General features: G+C 33.7%; 2 protein-coding genes and 1 long non-coding RNA gene across 3 annotated transcripts; all 3 read right to left on the bottom strand.

Moving 5' to 3' along the window:
• Positions 1–10: 10 nt before the first annotated feature.
• LOC111705434 (putative uncharacterized protein DDB_G0271606) lies at positions 11–17,404 on the bottom strand. The gene is made up of 7 exons (XM_023477991.1): positions 17,291–17,404; positions 16,294–16,357; positions 14,653–15,066; positions 1,824–2,091; positions 970–1,005; positions 497–599; positions 11–219 (listed from the first exon to the last, which is right to left on the bottom strand). Exons 1-7 carry the CDS (start codon positions 17,332–17,334, stop codon positions 129–131), a joined length of 1,020 nt encoding a protein of 339 aa, XP_023333759.1. The 5' UTR covers positions 17,335–17,404; the 3' UTR covers positions 11–128.
• On the bottom strand, positions 5,118–9,917 carry LOC111705433 (von Willebrand factor A domain-containing protein 5A-like). Its single transcript, XM_023477990.1, has 2 exons — positions 9,622–9,917; positions 5,118–7,539 (listed from the first exon to the last, which is right to left on the bottom strand). The coding sequence occupies exons 1-2, from the start codon at positions 9,862–9,864 to the stop codon at positions 5,341–5,343; spliced, it is 2,442 nt and encodes an 813-aa protein (XP_023333758.1). The 5' UTR covers positions 9,865–9,917; the 3' UTR covers positions 5,118–5,340.
• On the bottom strand, positions 12,432–14,645 carry LOC111705436 (uncharacterized). The gene is made up of 3 exons (XR_002766009.1): positions 14,319–14,645; positions 13,488–13,548; positions 12,432–12,874 (listed from the first exon to the last, which is right to left on the bottom strand). It is a non-coding gene; the product is annotated as an uncharacterized LOC111705436 (long non-coding RNA).
• Positions 17,405–17,999: the final 595 nt, after the last annotated feature.

Here is a 17,999-nt window from a genome sequence, read left to right as displayed (position 1 = left end):
CAATTAAAACAAGTACCTGTAAACCTGTAATTCTAAAAAAAGTTTGTAAACAATCAAATGTTAGATAAAAAAGTCGTCTTCTTTGTATTCATATAATCGCCAACAACTCAAGTTTTCTCTTTCAAAAACTAATTCACAATTTTTTTCAGCATCATCTTTCTGAATAGTGCACTTCTTAGACTTCTCTTCTCTTCTTCCTCCTCCTTCTCTCCTTCTTTCCTAAGCATAGAGATGGGCGTCGTGTTTTCGTATTTTCGTATTTTTCAACAAAGGAAATTTTTCAGAACGAACGAATTTTTTTGTGAAAAAAAAAAATTACGATGGTCGAACGAAATGGATCGTTCAGAGGAGTGAAAAATGATCGTTTGAACAAACATAAAAACGATAGTTTTTTGTTTAACGAACAATTTTTTTAATATTTAAAAAAAACGATAGTTTTTTATTAAATTACAGATGAACAAACGAAATAAAATATTTCGAACGTGCACATCTCTACCTCAGCACCCTTTCCATCTCTTCTATCTTCGTATCCTTCTCCATTCTTCTTTTTTCATCTTTCTTGTCATCTTCCTCCATATTCACTTCGGATTCATAAATTTCTAAACATATGTTTCATTTCATTTTATTTTATTACCTCACCATGATTGTCAGAAAGATAAAAAATAATACTCGTATTTCAATTATGTTTTTTATAAATTGTATTTATGATGTTTACACTGATAACCGGAAAACTGAAGATTTGGAAGACGACATTAATGCAATACTGAAGTAAATTTGATGTTGTTACAAAACTAATAGCTTTACTATAATAGTAAGTTATTAAATCACTTATTAAGAGAAAGGGCCCTGCTTACACTGCATACTTACTTTGTCTCATGTTCATTGAACTATTTAAACTCAAGACTTGAGTCTAAAAGTCGACTTCCTATTCCAAGGTTTTCTAGTTATCACTGTATAATAAGAATTGACCTGAAAACACGCCGGAGTCTAGTCCTTCCTCTCCACCTGAAAACAAATATAAAGTAATATATAATAATATTGTAAAATTACAAAAAAGTGTTAGCCGGGTATACAGACATTTTTCTCAATAGAAATCATAGTTGTTCAATAGCTAACGCAAGGATATCAGAGCTGGGAACTTTAGAATGGTGCATATCAGGACTAATGCTTAATCCTCTCTTTTTGCTAATCTCGAGACTGACATAATCTCGAGATTATGTTAGTCTCGAGATTAATTATTTAGGTCAACGAATTTGATTCTAAGAACGTAAGATGTGTTCGTTTTCTTGACTGGAAGGGCCTTCACTTAATTTTTCACACATTTATTTATTAATACATTAGTTAAAATTAGATAAAAAAGAATCTCAAACGTATTATTACATATTTTTCAATTACAAAATGGCCGACAACAAATTCTTTATTTGTTAGAAATTGCGGAAATCTCTCATTCGACAGAATTTATTTTCAAGGCTGTCAATGGTCACGAACTATATTCCTGCACTCTCATTGGAGAAAGCAATGTACGGATATCCAAAGAGAGTGAAAAAGAGTGGATTAAGAACTAGATTTAAAAGTTTCCACAATGGATATTTGCATTAAGCAGTCGGGATTAAAGGTTATCCATTCTAAAGTTCCCAGCTCTGGACACCTTTTTTCTTGAGACGATTTTAGATATAAATGTAATTTTAAAGCCATTATTCTTTAAATAGTACTTTGAATAACTAAACATTTTGCAGATTTTCCCGGTTTTCTTTTATGGATTTCCAAAAACCAAAGTTTCTATAGCTTTAAAACAAAAATTTGATTGGAAGATGACATTTTACCTGGGCTTAGTTTCCAGGGATTCTCGACCATCAAGAAGTTTACATCCTCTGCCTCGTGTTCCTGTACAGTTGTACATGGAACAAGGTTATTCTGTACAACACCAACTTTTCTCTGTCTTTGCATAGACAAGATGGCGGCGGTCTGATCACTCCTCTTCCTTTCCTGTCTCAGTTTCTGGATTTGTTTCAGCTTTAGCTGTTGTTGTTGTTGAATATATATCTGCTGTTGGAGCTCCTTTAGCTGTTGTTGTTGCTGCTTCTTGATCTCCTTGTCAATGGGTTTATAAAAATCAGATAAAAATAAGATAAAAACAAGATAAAAATACTCGATGGATTAATAAAAATGTAATTTAAATAAAAATTATATGTAACGTTGTTGAACAAAATCATTTTAAACTCCCCAGAGCCTTTGAAAGTCGTCTTTACCAGGTTTGCCAAGGATTTATTTCTCTGACGGAGTCCTACACACCAAACCCCCCCCCCAAACTCTGATACTCCATTGTGTACCAAAACCGCTCATGTTAAAGTGAAATAAGTTAAAATTCCAAATGAAAACAATCTTAGTTCTTTTTTTTAAACAAGCAATTATTTTCAGAAGACAATTATGTTTTAGTCACAAATCAATCACTTCTCTATTTCGAGTGTGTTAAGACTTAATAGTAAGTTATCCTTTCAAATACAATCATAATACTAGTAACAAAAAATGTTCGGAACTTTATTTCAACAGTATCAACTTATCAGTTTATAAATATTTACTCCCCTCATTCAACAACCTTAAACTGTATCCTTTACCATTTGTGTTTCTTAAAGTTAATCATTTGCTATTTTTTATGAAAACAAATACCCGCATTTTATAACTCCAGAAACATTGTAATTAAATCATCCTTGTTTCAGGTTTGAAATATATTTTGCGACTAACAGTTTTAACACATCGGAGAGAGTCCTAGAGAAGCTTAATCACCTTGTGTATGCCTTTACAAACGTGCTGTGCATAACAATATCTTTCAAGTATATAGATCCAAGGATTAACGGTAACATCCAGTATACGATAAAGAGATTTTTGTTTTTTAACTAATTTTTTAAATTATTATTATTGTCTTTACTTTTTTTGTTGATTAATATTGTCAATAAGTTTACTGTGTTTTTCTCTAACTTCCATATCTCAGCAAATCCACAATGGATGAAGTAAAGACGACCTAAAACTAAATGTGACTATTCCAATCTTAAATTAAGTCTCCTTTTTTGAATTTTGCCTTTCAATAGCTTATTTTATAATTTGGCAAAGAAAGAAACAAGTTTACAGTTGAAGGGAATTATGAATTAGAGGAAACAGACAGTGTAAATTCCGCGCAATCGTCTCTGAAGTCTGACCATTTGTTGGTAAACCTGTATCCTGAGGATAAACTTTTGTGTAGGAATTTCCGAAACAAAAGAACAGAAATAATTAGAGTAGACTTTGTTCAGTCCCTTTTAACCCTAAAAAAGAGTTTAAAGAGTACAATTCATGTAAATATTCACAAATTTTACGCAGTACATCACATAGTACATTATGATCCCAGGACATATCAGTTACAATATCTTCTCTTTGTAAAGTTTATACTGAAATGAACTTGGGATTCAGTCGGAAATGCATGGGAGGTTGTCAGAGAATTAATTTAGAAAAAAATTAAATAAGTTTCAAGAATTGTTTTACCTACTAAAAGGTGTTCCAGTGCCCAAAAAGTTATATAGCACATATGAGTGAAGTACACCTGCAGTATGGAAACAGTACAACAAAATCGGGTTAACATATATCTATATTTTAACTATTCTATCTGGCTAAAACCATAGAGAATAGAATATATATTAGAGAGGAATTTACTCTAAAAAAGTGTAAAACGGCCATTTTGTGTACTGTTTCAATACTGCAGGTGTACTCTCATATTTGTGCTATATAACCTTTTGGGCCCTGGAACATCATTTCATAGAAAATCAAAAATTAATATTAAAAGAAAACTAAATTATGAAATAGGCTGGTTTTATAATTGATCAATAATCATTTCACATAGGCTCTATGCCTTTCACTTTACAAACGATGATTTTCCGTTATAACTATAAATCAAATGATGTTTTTATTCACCTAATTCATTATAAAGTTTATTTAACAGCTTTAAAAAATTCGAAAATTGAAATGGATAGTCTAGGGAACATACTGTTTTAATGTACTCTACTGTATATAATTGGTGAACATATACATGAATTGTACACTTTGAACTCCCTTTCAGGCTGAAAGGGACTGACAAAATTCATACCGAGAGATTCTTTAAATTCCTCTCCAATATATATTCTATTCTCTATGGCTAAAACCTTTTGTAAGGGGCATGTTGCAGTTATTATAAATAACCCTCCAATTTTAGAAGGGCGTGCCGACTCACAACATACACTTAATCTGATCAATAATGTGGGAGATAACATCGTTTATTCAAGCTTAAAAATTGTTTAGTACTGTCTTCTTCATTGTTTCTGAAGCAAGAAATGCGCAAGACACTCTTGAATCGAAAAACCACGAATTGAAATAATCAGTTCTCAAGAAAAACATAGACGTCAAATTCATACTTCAGGTGTACCCTCGTGGATCAGACATACATCTAGCTCTAGCAATGAAGGGTAACATAAGATTACGTTTACAGCATTTCTAAAAGAAAAAAAAGAAGGCAGCAATCATTATTGTCTTTTTATTAACATCATTTATAATGGTGTGTAGAAAGGTTAATAGCATAGAGAATAGAATATATATTAGAGTGGAATTTAGGCAATCGTTCGGTATGGATTTTTTTAAGTCCCTTTCAGTCTGAAAGGGAGTTCAAAGTGTACAAATCATGTAAATGTTCACAAATTATATGCAGTAGATTTCATTAATACAGTATGTTTCCTTGACTAAAATCTATTTAAATTTTGAATTTGTTAAAGTTGTTAAATAAACTTTATAAAATAAATTAGGTGAATAAAAAACCATCATTTGATTTATAGTTATAACGGAAAATCATCGTTTGTAAAGTGAAATAATTATTAGTCAATGATGAAACCAGCCTATTTCAGAATTTGGTTTTCTTTTAATGTTAATTTTAGATTTTCCAGGGCCCAAAAGATTATATAGCGAAAATATGTGAAGTACACCTTTAGTATGGAAACAGTACAACAAAATGGTCGTATTACACTTTCTTCTAGTAAATTTCACTCTAATATATATTCTATTCTCTTTGTTTAATAATTAAATTAATGTAAAATACAAATAAATGTTCCTAATGACCAAAATTTAATTCAAAAATTTATTTTAAACTTTTTGCTTATTAAAAAATCATTACAAATCAAAACGTTATTTCATGCAAAACCAGAAAATCCAACAAATATATATATTGTAAATTCACATTATTCATTAGCAATAAATTTAGCTTGGATTTTAGCTAAAATTATGGAAAATCTATTTTTAGGAATGTTTTTAGAATTGTTACTCTATAAAATTTCTTTGGTGTTAGGCTTAATTCTTCAAAATTTGGATTAGGTTTTGTTTGAGTGTATCTGGTACAGATTTGTCCTGGAGCCAGAGGTTTCCCTTCTCTGACACCATCTCCCAACAGTCCTTGAGATCAGGGAACCGTACTTCAAGGAGCAGGAGGAGAAGGTTAGTGTAGAAAACCTTCTCCTCCAGGTTTCCTTGAACCTTCTCCAACTCCTCCTCTTTCAGCCCACACAGGGAGAAGATTGATTTATCCTTAGAGAACGATCCTTCAGCTGTTTGTAGAGCAATTAGTTGGAGAAGGATCTGCATTTTTCTTTTCTCTGGGTCTGTTTCTATAAAGTCGGAACTATCAATAGTTTCAACAGACTCCTTCATAGCGTATGCAGGTGCAGCAGAACCAAAACTAGCTCCTGCACTTTCGAATCCTCCGAAGGATGCAGAATCAAGCGAGGTTCTTTGAAACTGTTGTGGTGGAGGGGCTGCAGCACCAAAACAGAATCCTTTGTTCATACCACCGGGTGCCGCAACCTTAGCCATCATAGGGGGTGCCATGGCCATCATCGGAGGTGCCGCCATGGCCATCATAGGGGCCGCCATTGGTGCTCCAAACCCACCACCACCTCGTTTAAACATTGAGTTGCACATCATGACTTGTGGGCCTCCAAAGGCAAACCCAAATGGGACTTGGTTTGCAACATGTCGTTTCACCATTTTCCCTTCCTTTTTTTCCTTGGTATCTACAGCTATAAAAGAAGTGTACTTTGACATAATCTGATATTTTAAGGATAGATCAATGACAAGATTTTTTATTTCCCCCTCCTCCTTTTCATCATAGTTCTCCTCCAGTTCCTGGATCATCTTCCTTCCAAACATCTTGTGGAGCAAGGAGTCCTTCATAAGGTTTGTCTCAACCTTCATCTCCTCTGAATAAGTGGAGTTAGAAGAAGGAATTTCCGCACTAATCTTGACTAGAGCAGGCAGACTTACATTCTTCTCAAGCAAGCGGAATACTTGTATCCGCGTACCATCATAGATAGGAGGAAGGAGGGAGGGAGCCTGACATGAATTCCCTGGACCAACCTCATCTCCCCAGTTAATCTCAGCATTCTCAAAACTGGGTTGAAGACAGTTCTTCAATTGTTTAATGATCTTAGGAGCCATAATCTCACCTTCAACTGTAAACACTGAGGTTCCTAGACCAGATCTAGCTAAACCCTTGACTAGATGTCGATCAGCACCTGAACCTATACCTAGAGTAAACACACGGTTATTCTTGTTGTTCTTCCTTGTAACCTTGATACACTCGGAGCTGTTGGAAACAGATCCGTCCGTCAGAATAAATATTCTTCTGGGAACCTTTGTCTTCTCCTCTAGAAGGGCACAGAGTGGAGATAAAATCTCAGTCCCACCTAAATCTGCTTCAAGCTTAGACATAGCTAACTTAGCTTCTCTCAAGGATTGATCAGAATACTTTCTGCTCTCTGGGAAGAGCATCTGATAACTGCTTCCAAACCTGATGATATTAAAGTGTACCGAGGCTGGGAGAGAGTGTAGAAGTATGTTGATTGCCTCCTTGGCTAGCTGTATACTGCTCCCCATCATGGACCCTGAGCAGTCAATAAGGAATACAATATCTAGATCAGGCTTGGTGTTCACCTCCAGCTTAGGAACAAGAGAAACCATCATTACCTTGGATTCATCTGTCTCCTCTATGAAAATGATAGATTTGTTTGGATCCTCACACTCTACTAGTATAATTATATCCCGGTCTAGATCTACAGTTGTAGATTCAAGAGTAGTTTCAGTAGTATAGAATCCTTCTTCAACCACCTCCTTACCTCCAGTAGTGTTAATTTCATGACTAGGACTAGTAACCTTCTCAATCCTACTCTTCATAGTTGTGTTTAGCTTGAAGAGGAGTTTAGCTGGGCTCTTGAAATCATATTGTATTGATGCTATACGCTTAGCTTCCTCAGAACCATCCTTGAAGGGAATATACTTTGGAGATATTGTAGTTGGGATAGTTAACCTTGCTCTCCCTGTCTCCAGGGGCACCTCGGAGATATAGGTGATAGAGACAGAGCAGGTAGACCCTGGAGCTAGATGACCGACAGAGATCTGAAGGATGTCAGGTCGTGTGGACTCCATGAGGAAAGCAGTTCTACCCTCTGATACAGCTTCGTCATAATCATCTTTAGCTTCAGTACTCTTCTTAACCTAAATTAAAAACTGATTAATGACATAAAATTGTACAGGAAGAAAATAATATGTTAAAATATATATATTAATAATATATAATATATATAAGCTTGAATGGAAAAGGTTTAAAATAATAATATGTCAGTAGGACAAACCAAAAAGAAAAAGACAATTGATGAAAAAAGAACATGTTAAAAAAAGTGGTTGTCTTTTAATAATAATGATGGTGATGATAATAGTAATAATCACTTTTGCATGTGACAGAAGAAAGTTTGTTAACAATGCATGAATAACACTGTAAAATGATAAGGTATGCACTATGTAAATAATTTTATCTTTTCTGTATCCTTAAACCAGGATATTTATACAATGACTGGGTGTGTATTTTTACGGGTATAACAATTAAAACAATAGAACCACCCCTTCCCCACAACTATAGAGAAACTTATGTCCATCTTTAAGCCGGTTTTTGAGTGGGAATCATTTCAGTTGTTTGTTATTAAGGGGTGGGGGGGGGAAATATTTTCTAAGAATAAAGAAATGAGGAAAGTCAAATTATGAAAGAATATCAAGGAACTTTTAAAGAATAAAAAGGATTAAAGGATTAACTATCCGTGAGACTAGAACCCTGTCATCTATCTCCGCCTTGACTACTAGTATGAAGGATTAACTACCTGTGAGACTAGAACCCTGTCATCTATATCCGCCCTGACTACTAGTATGAAGGATTAACTACCTGTGAGACTAGAACCCTATCAACTATCTCCGCCCTGACTACTAGTATGAAGGATTAACTACCCTTGAGACTAGGACCCTGTCAACTATCTCCGCCCTGACTACTAGTATGAAGGATTAACTACCTGTAAGACTAAAACCCTGTCATCTGTTTCCACCCTGACTAGTAGTATGAAGGATTAACTACCTGTGAGACTAGAACCCTGTCATCTATTTCCACCCTGACTAGTAGTATGAAGAATTAACTAACCTTGAGACTAAAACCCTGTCATCTATTTCCACCCTGACTAGTAGTATGAAGGATTAACTACCCTTGAGACTAGAACCCTGTCATCTATTTCCACCCTGACTACTTGTATGAAGGATTAACTACCTGTGAGACTAGAACCCTGTCATCTATCTCCACCCTGATTACTAGTATGAAGAATTAACTACCCTTGAGACTAGAACCCTGTCATCTAACTCCACCCTGACTACTAGTATGAAGGATTAACTACCTGTGAGACTAGAACCCTGTCATCTATCTCCGCCCTGACTACTAGTATGAAGAATTAACTACCTGTGAGACTAGAACCTTGTCATCTATATCCGCCCAGACTACTAGTATGAAGAATTAACTACCCTTGAGACTAAAACCCTGTCATCTATTTCCACCCTGACTACAAGTATTAAGGATTAACTACCTGTGAGACTAGAACCCTGTCATCTATCTCCACCCTGACTTCTAGTATGAAGAATTAACAACCCTTGAGACTAGAACCCTGTCATCTATTTCCACCCTGACTAGTAGTATGAAGGATTAACTACCTGTGAGACTAGAACCCTGCTATATATCTCCGCCTTGACTACTAATATGAAGGATTAGCTACCTGTGAGACTAGAACCCTATCATCTATCTCCACCCTGACTAATAGTATGAAGAATTAACTACCTGTGAGACTAGAACCCTGCTATATATCTCCGCGCTGACTACTAGTATGAAGAATTAACTACCTGTGAGACTAGAACCCTGCTATATATCTCTGCCCTGACTACTAGTATGAGGGATTAACTACCTGTGAGACTAGAACCCTGTCATCTATCTCCACCCTGACTACTAGTATGAAGAATTAACTACCTGTGAGACTAGAACCCTGTCACCTTTTTCCACCCTGACTAGTAGTATGAAGGATTAACTACCTGTGAGACTAGAACCCTGTCCTCTATCTCCACCCTGACTACTAGTATGAAGAATTAACTACCTGTGAGAATAAAACCCTGTCATCTATTTCCACCATGACTAGTAGTATGAAGGATTAACTACCCTTGAGACTAAAACCCTGTCATCTATCTCCGCCCTAACTACTAGTATGAAGGATTAACTACCTGTGAGACTAGAACCCTGTCATCTATCTCCGCCCTGAACCCGACCACGGCGGACTCCTCCTCAATGGGAAAGAAGTATTCACACTCTATTGGATTTTCCTCCTTGTTGGTGTACCTCTGCAGTACAGTGACCTCTGCAGTAAAGTTGACCAGCCTGCTGGTGATTTCAACGCCTACTAGAGGTACAGGTATATACCCTGCTCCCCCCTCCAGTCTTGTTCTTAATCCACAATATTTATCCATCTTGATTTGACAATTTCTTTAAAAATATCTGAAATTTTTGATAAAATTTAAAGAATTATTGTGAACTTTTGAACTTTTCACTGGTTTGGAATATAGATATTTTAATATAATTTTTCTTGCTTCGAAATACGCATTGTTTCTAGATTTAAATAATATATAGATTATACATGGATACAGAGTGTCCAATATTACATATTTCTAAAAACATTGGAATTCCAGGAACAATGTTAAACGTATAAATCATTAAAAAATTAATAAATGGTTAATGGTTTTTCAATCTAACTTATGCAGCCGGGGAGTGTTTAAAACACGAAACAATGTGTACAGCAATAAAAGCGGAAAATAAAGTTTAATAAATAGAAAGGTACACTTGCCACTAAATATACTATTGAAAAATATAAATCTTTGCAACTTAATTGAGTAGATATTTGATATTTTCCAGTTTTCACTAAAACTTGCAATCTAACAGAATCAATAATTTGAAATGTAAACATTAACATCAGATTGTAAAGATATAATGTTGATGCGAATGTTGATGTATATGATGTATATGAATACAGAAAATGAATTGTGGTAAACTGTTGATATTGTTCTACGACCAGTACCCATTTCTACGACGTATATGTGACTGACTATAACTGACTAGTGACTAATTTTGAGGGAGGCTAGGCTAAACTTTATATCTATCTATGCGAGCCTTTCAGCTCTAAAGCCGGGCCCATTCAATAATCAGCTGACTGTAGGTAAACAGAAGACAGGCAGCTGAATCATAATATTTCACAAAAAGTATACCTAAACAAGATTATTATATCATTCAACATGTTTTTTCTTCAGTAATTTTCTAAAGTATATCTATCCCTGTATTTATGACAAAGACGGAGAAATTGTGAAATTCTTCCTGGAAATACTGAGATTTATAAACATATAAATTACGTAATAGATTAGCTGAAGTGACCGGCGTTGCCCGTGAAATTTAAAAAAATCGAATTTTTTAAAAAATGATATTTTTAAAGGATTTATTTATTTGATTATTAAAGAAAAAAATGAGATTTTTTACCCTCTGGGTACCCCTGAGTTTCTTAAAATGAAATTTTGTCATTTGGCCCATGCCGTTTGGCCAGCTATAGCTGACAATATTTCATTTAAATATATCTGAGCTTTATTATGTAAATTACGTAATAGTAGATATCCATTATTATATTTCATCATCCTCTCTCTTGATTCTAAAACGTTTCCGTATAATTAGGGATATCGCTTTCATTTTTTTTTATAACTATCGCTCCCTTAAGAAAACGACGTTTTTTTAAACCCGTTTTTTAAAACGGTCGTTTTATAATGATCATTTTTATAAAATTCGTCATTTTGTTAACAATCGTTAACTTCAATTGATTTAACCCTATTCTCTCATATATATTGAATTGCCAGTCCTACTCCCCCCCTACTTTAATTGATTTAACCCTATTCTCTCATATATATTGTATTGCCACTCCTACTCTCCCCTACTTCAATTGATTTAACCCTATTCTCTCATACATATTGTATTGCCACTCCTACTCCCCTACTTCAATTGATTTAACCCTATTCTCTCATATATATTATATTGCCACTCCTACTCCCCCCTACTTCAATTGATTTAACCCTATTCTCTCATAGATATTATATTGCCACTCCTACTCCCCTACTTCAATTGATTTAACCCTATTCTCTCATATATATTGTATTGCCACTCCTACTCCCCCCTACTTTAATTGATTTAACCCTATTCTCTCATATATATTATTGTTGTCGCTAAGGAACAAGATTCTGACGATGAACAGATAGACAAGGAATAACCCTCAAATTAAAATCGATAATGCAGAAAACTCTTTATTTCCTAAAAAAANTATATTGCCACTCCTACTCCCCTACTTCAATTGGTTTAACCCTATTCTCTCATATATATTATATTGCCACTCCTACTCCCCTACTTCAATTGATTTAACCCTATTCAATCATATATATTATATTGCCACTCCTGCTCCCCTACTTCAATTGATTTTTGATCATTCGTTGTTTTACAATCGTTTTAAAAAAAGATTAACAACCCTACGTACAATATATAATACATAAACAATTTCTTTAAAAAGTCAACTTTAAATGAGATTAAGACTTTTTTTTGTCATTCCACAAAAAGGAATTGAGTCTTTGTCAGAAATTCATTTTTTGTAAAACCTATATTTTTCATTCTTATGATGTAAACCTTTGATATTTCAAACTTACATTATTTGATCTAATAGCATTTATAGTTTGAAATATTAAAGATCTACGTCATTGGGTTGCAAAGATATTGAAATTAGAAAATTTGAGTTTGTGGCAAAAAGTCAATTCCTTTGTTAACTTGTGCATAATTATTGCAGCTTTATATAAAGTTTTGTAAGCATGTGCATTGTACAAATTAACCATATAGGCGTCTATATTCACCAATAATGTATTAATGTCAGGGGGCAATATAATTCCCAAAAAAGCTGATTTTCTCGATCCCAAAATAATTTTTTGCCCCTAANCCGTATTAATGTATGTATAGTTTTTGTGAACTACTTAAATTTGTGTTTTTATTGTGCATTATTATTCAAGTATTTCACAAAAACTATTATGTTTTTTTAATTGTTTTTCATATAGCTAGATTTATGATATACCTGTAAAATGATATAAAATTTGTCTATCATTATATAAAGCTGCTTATAGTTATGCATGCAAGTTCAGGAATTTGTGAAATTTATAGACAAACAAAATAGACGTCGTGATCTCAAATAAAGCTGACTTTTTAATACAAATCGTTTATGTATCATCAAATCATTTTTCGAAAAAAAGTTTTTTGGTGAATGTAAAAGCTAAATATTTGTCACTGCAGATATGAATGCTGGACGTAGATTGAGTCACAGAGATGATTTTGATTGTCTGAGGTCATTCTGCGAATCAGGAGGCCCTGGAGGTCAGTTCAGCGGGGCTTTGGCTGCTCTGCACTCCCTCCCTCATTGAAGAGCCATTGATGAGAAAAGAAAAGTTGTTTTATATTTCTAATATATATTTTCTCCTACTTCTGCGTAAATTAAAGCTAGAGGAGCTAGGAGGTCACAAAGTCGTCCAAGTAAAGTCTCATAAATGTTACTTTCACTTTCATCTAAAGTTTGTTGTGGGGACTAAATATGCACAAGAGTTGGTGAAAGAAGAGCGGTGTTTTGAAGCAATTACAGTTCGTTCCTCGTTCGGTAATTTATGATCGTTCCGATATTTTTAAGAAAGCGTTCGTTAATATTACGGAACTCGATGGCATTATCACCGGAAAAATCCCATCGTTCCTTAAAAGAACGCCATTAATTTTAAAAAAGTTTTACAGTTTTGAAGTTTCCGAGTTCAATCTGGAGGCTACAAACAAACATAGAGGTCACACAAATATCCAGATTCTGTATTTTTTTTTTCTTCGAAATGTTAAAGGTGTTTGGTCCAGAATAGACGGGTTGTATTCACAGGAAAACAGTAAACTAGAGAATTTTCTTAAAAATTAGTAAAATAAACAAAGTCGGAAAAAATGATGATAAAAATGAAATATTTTTTCGATAATTAGTGCAAAAAGCTCATCCTACGTTTTGATACCCATTTGATTCAATAATTTGGAGCATTGTCACTAGTTTCAGCAGAAATCAACTGAAGGGTTGCATTATTAATAATTCGATAATCTAAAACTGCAAATTTTTCTTCCAAAATTAGTCAAATATTTCGAGAAGCAAAACTGCCGCTATTTTTTCTCGTTACATAAATCCCGTTATAACGAAAGATTTTGGCATTGAACAAAGTCTTTCACCTCGACCTAATCAGTTATATAACAAGTGTACAATGATCTCTATATTTTATATATGTAAATATGACCTTGGAGAAAGCCAGGATAAAACATGCAGGCATCAAGTAAATCAAACTAACTTAACTAACTTTTAATTGGAACCTTGTGTTAATTGTTCTATGTGGCATCATTTGTATTAATGGAATTTGACCTTGTAGTGTTAAACATAAAGATGAAATTACAGTTAAGCAGTTGAGCTGGAAAATAAAAGGGTGTTTATAAAAAACACTTCACACTTTTTTGTCTCAACGGCTTAATTTTTACCCGCTCTAGGATGTTAGGACTATGCGAAAAAAATCATCGGATTTTGTCGACCCTACTCTGAATAAATGCTTTTCTTGGGCCACTGAGAAAAAGTGGTTTTTTTAAACACCCTGTAGAATTGGTTAATTTTAGGCAATGTCTCATTTCAATTATAACTTAATTGATATTTTAAGATTAAAAGGACGTATACTGTAATAATTGCGTAATTTGAAGTGACAACCTTGTGCAAAGTGCAAAGATGTCAATGCCCGATTCACAACGTTGCGCTTGAAAGCTTTTTTTGATCAAGTATGAATGTTAATAATTTTGAAACCTGATTATTTTCAATTGTGATTTCTGGCAAAGTTTCGTTAAAAAGCAGAATTTAACTGATTTGCAAACCTAACCTAGCCTGAAAAAAAAAAATTATTGAGATTTAGCATAAAACCTGCCATTTGAATGTTCATAAATAAATGAAATTTGACGAAAATTAGCGTAAAAGGACTGTATTATTGTATATTTTTAACTCTTTATTTGTATTAACTGAGTTTCTTTTAAATTAGTTACTTGCGTGCCCAGCTAATAAAGGCTGAGATTTTTAAATACGATTTTAGTCGCGTTCTTATACTAGAGTTTTTTTCTTCAATTTTTTAGACATAAACCAATTCCTTAATAAAAGTTGTTTCCCCAGTCAGCTGCTGATTAGCCCCAGTCAGCTGTTGATTTCCTCCTGTCAGCTGTTGGTTTGCCCCAGTCAGCTGCTGATTTCTCCCAGTCAGCTGTTGATTGGCCTCAGTCAGCTGTTGATTTGCACCAATCAGCTGTTGATTTTCCCCAATCAGCTGATGATTTCCTCCAGTCAGCTGTTGATTTGCCCCAATCAGCTGTTGATTTGCCCCAATCAGCTGTTGGTTTGCCCCTAAGCTATAAGATCTCCGACTCTGACTATCCTGGTCTGAGTGGTGTGTTGTTGCTGGATAATAAAAAGAAGTTTTTTTGCCTGAATATTGCTGTTGCCTGGATGTAAAAGGCCCACTTCTTGGTGTACTGTTCTCATCAGTGGTCTTGTGATAGTGGTGTGCCTGAAAAAAAAAATATTAATTTCTTTCAGATTTTAATTCAAACAATGTCTTAAATTCAGCCAAGTACCAATATCAGGGTCTAATTAAATATGAATAATTTGGAACCCACTATATTCCTAGAGGGGTATATCCTCGATTTACACCGGTATTACCCTTTAAACATATTTATCTAAGTACCAACAAATAAAAATTACTGCCTTTTTTATCTTGAAAAGAATTAAATACCATAAATACCATGAATGTCCCATTATATAAGAAATTATATAAGAAAAACACAATTAAAATTATTCAATTCACAATTAAAAAATGGAAATCTTAGTGATCCTTATAATTCAAAAGTTTTAAAGTCTCCTTGAAACGTATTCATCATGACCACCGAATATTGTCATGCAAAAGTTAACTATTTACAAACTTAAAGGGAGTATTCGCAAAAATTGAAAGGGGGTATAGACTTACGGCGAAAAATACTCGCTTTTGATCGCTACTAATCTTACTTCTATCTGTTGCGTCTATAAGGAGAAATTTATTAAAATATTCGTTTTGTTTAGAATGCTCTCGATGCTTTTAGACAGAAACACCTAGCGGAAAAAAGTTGTTTTAAGGGCATTTATACAAATAAAAAATATTATGAAATATTAACTATATTTGAAGGCGTCGAAAAATAATCGATATGACTTTAGTTGTAATATCTGAATGATTTGTTTGAAATTAAATTGATTATTTTATGATACGAGTTGTATATTGCAACTTTCTTAATTTGTATGGATGCTACGTTCGTCAGTATAAGTCGTTTTTAACCTCCTTTTAGACACAACAGATAGAAGTAAGATTAGTATTGATCAATAGCGATTATTTTTCGCTGTAAGTCTATCCCTTCATTTTTCACAAACACTCCCATAAGAATCGTCAGAATCGTCATATTTAGTCAAAGTCTTCCAGTGTATAATCTGTTTATTCGAAGTATATATTAAATCCTTAGTAAACATATAACGATTTTGTATACAGTTTAACCTATAGAACTGCCGAGATATATCAAAAGATTTTTTCACAAGGCCCGTAAACAACGTTAAAATGTGTGTTTTTTTTTTTCGTTAAACCTAAACCTCAGTAATCGTAAAAATAGATAATTTGAACATTCCATTATTAGTAGAAGACGACATTTTACAAATTATTTAGAGATCTTCAAAGGTCTGGGTTAAACTGTAGTAAAATATGTGAAATATTCACCTCTAGTATACGTTCTACTGTTTGATAAAGAAGTATGTATGGAAGGTTGGAAGGAAGATGAACCCTAAAATATTTAAATCTTAGAAAACTAGTTGAAGTGCCTGGCGTTACCCAGGTTACTCATAGTTAATCCCACCGTTTACCCGCGCTTGTTCTTAAATTATGAATTTAGTTGAAGTGCCTCGCGTTACCTAGGTTAAACATAGTTTATCCCACCGTTTACCCGCGCTTGTTCTTAAATTATGATTTTAGCTGAAGTGCCTCGCGTTACCTAGGTTAAACATAGTTTATCCCACCGTTTACCCGCGCTTGTTTTTAAATTATGATTTAGCTGATTTGCCCGTCAATGACTTTGGAATTTTAAAAATATTATCCCCGGGGTACCCATGGGTTCCTTAAAAAAATGTCAGCCTATTTTGTCCTGCAGTTTAGCCAACAACTGAGTTTATTATACAGATTAACATTTCTTAAAAAGCAAATAATGACATGTCACATATAGTTAAGCAAAATATCTTAATTTTAAAGTTTATTCTGATACTTCGACATTCTTGCTCTAACTTGCATTTTCTTTCTCAAAACGAGGGCGTACACAGGGGGGGAGTTAAGAGGGGCAGGGCCCCCCCCCCTCTAGAACTCAGAGCTATCAGACATAGTTATAGTTCGAATCCCCCTCCCTCTTTTGGTTTCATTGGTGAATTAAAAAATACAAACCCCATGAAACTGATTACTGGCCTCAAACTTCAATGTTTTTGTGTTTCTACAGAGGAGGGGAGGGGGCTCAGCTTCCGTTGGGGCCCAAAAAAAACTTAAAACCAAAAGGGGGTGGGGTGCAGAGCCCCCATAGCCCCCCTTGCCAACACGCCTCTGGTTTCATTTGCTTTTAACATTTTGGAAAACTTTTCTTATTAAACGTTTTATTTAAAATTTCTTTTTGTTTATGATTTTCTTGTAAAACAAAAATATATATTTAGCCCTGAAACCATTTTTTTATTTTTACCTTAGAAGCTGTCTTGAGTTGGTTAAGCAAATTATATCTGGCATTTTTTATAACTTTATTAATTATTATCCTTTTAAAAACAGAACCATATTGATCTGTAATAATTTAAGGAAATAATGATGTACAGTGAAACCCTTAATAATGAATACATCGGAAGAATTTATCAAATGTCGTCTTGACAATTTTTCAATGAGTTTTTATACTATATTATGTAAATTTCATTATTTGCGAAAATACATAAATAGCCATGAATATGCGGGAACAGTTTTAAAGAGTTCCATATAATCATTTAATTAAAAAACTAAATATCTGCATCATTCCATTATTAGAAAGTGAAGAATACGACATTTGAGGAATTCTTTCGATGTATTCGTTATTACGGGTTTCACTGTAGAACAATTCAAATCTACAATGATGAAAAGTTATGTAAAGTAAAAGGTACAGTGTTTCAAAAATATACATTGGCTGTCGTCTTTGTTTTTAATTTTATTTGGATTGTTAATTTGTGCTTGTTGGTTTGTTAGTGTCTAATAAACGTCAAATAGATTCTGGGAACCATTTATGAAATATAAAAGTTTTAAATAAAAAAATCGTAAAAAATAATAAAAACAAATGGGCAGAATAACAAAAATAAATAGAATGATAGACGGATAAACCACAAAAAATAAAATAGACAAAAGTTGCCATTTCAGAGCAAAAATTAAATTTG

Source organism: Eurytemora carolleeae, unplaced genomic scaffold (assembly GCF_000591075.1).
Source record: "Eurytemora carolleeae unplaced genomic scaffold, Eaff_2.0 scaffold489, whole genome shotgun sequence".
Lineage (NCBI taxonomy): Eukaryota > Metazoa > Arthropoda > Copepoda > Calanoida > Temoridae > Eurytemora > Eurytemora carolleeae.
Note: the sequence above shows the minus strand (reverse complement) of the source record. Positions and strands in the feature narration are given on the sequence as shown.

Excerpts from the sequence above, each read along its gene's own strand:
- LOC111705433 (XM_023477990.1), bottom strand. The coding sequence starts at position 9,864 with ATGGATAAATATTGTGGATTAAGAACAAGACTGGAGGGGGGAGCAGGG. Across the intron at positions 7,540-9,621 it reads ACAGGGTTCTAGTCTCACAG|GTTAAGAAGAGTACTGAAGC; the intron begins GTAGTTAATCCT and ends TTTTTAATTTAG.
- LOC111705434 (XM_023477991.1), bottom strand. The coding sequence starts at position 17,334 with ATGCCAGATATAATTTGCTTAACCAACTCAAGACAGCTTCTAAG. Across the intron at positions 16,358-17,290 it reads AACTCAAGACAGCTTCTAAG|GGTTCATCTTCCTTCCAACC; the intron begins GTAAAAATAAAA and ends TAAATATTTTAG. Across the intron at positions 220-496 it reads GAGATGGAAAGGGTGCTGAG|GAAAGAAGGAGAGAAGGAGG; the intron begins GTAGAGATGTGC and ends CTCTATGCTTAG.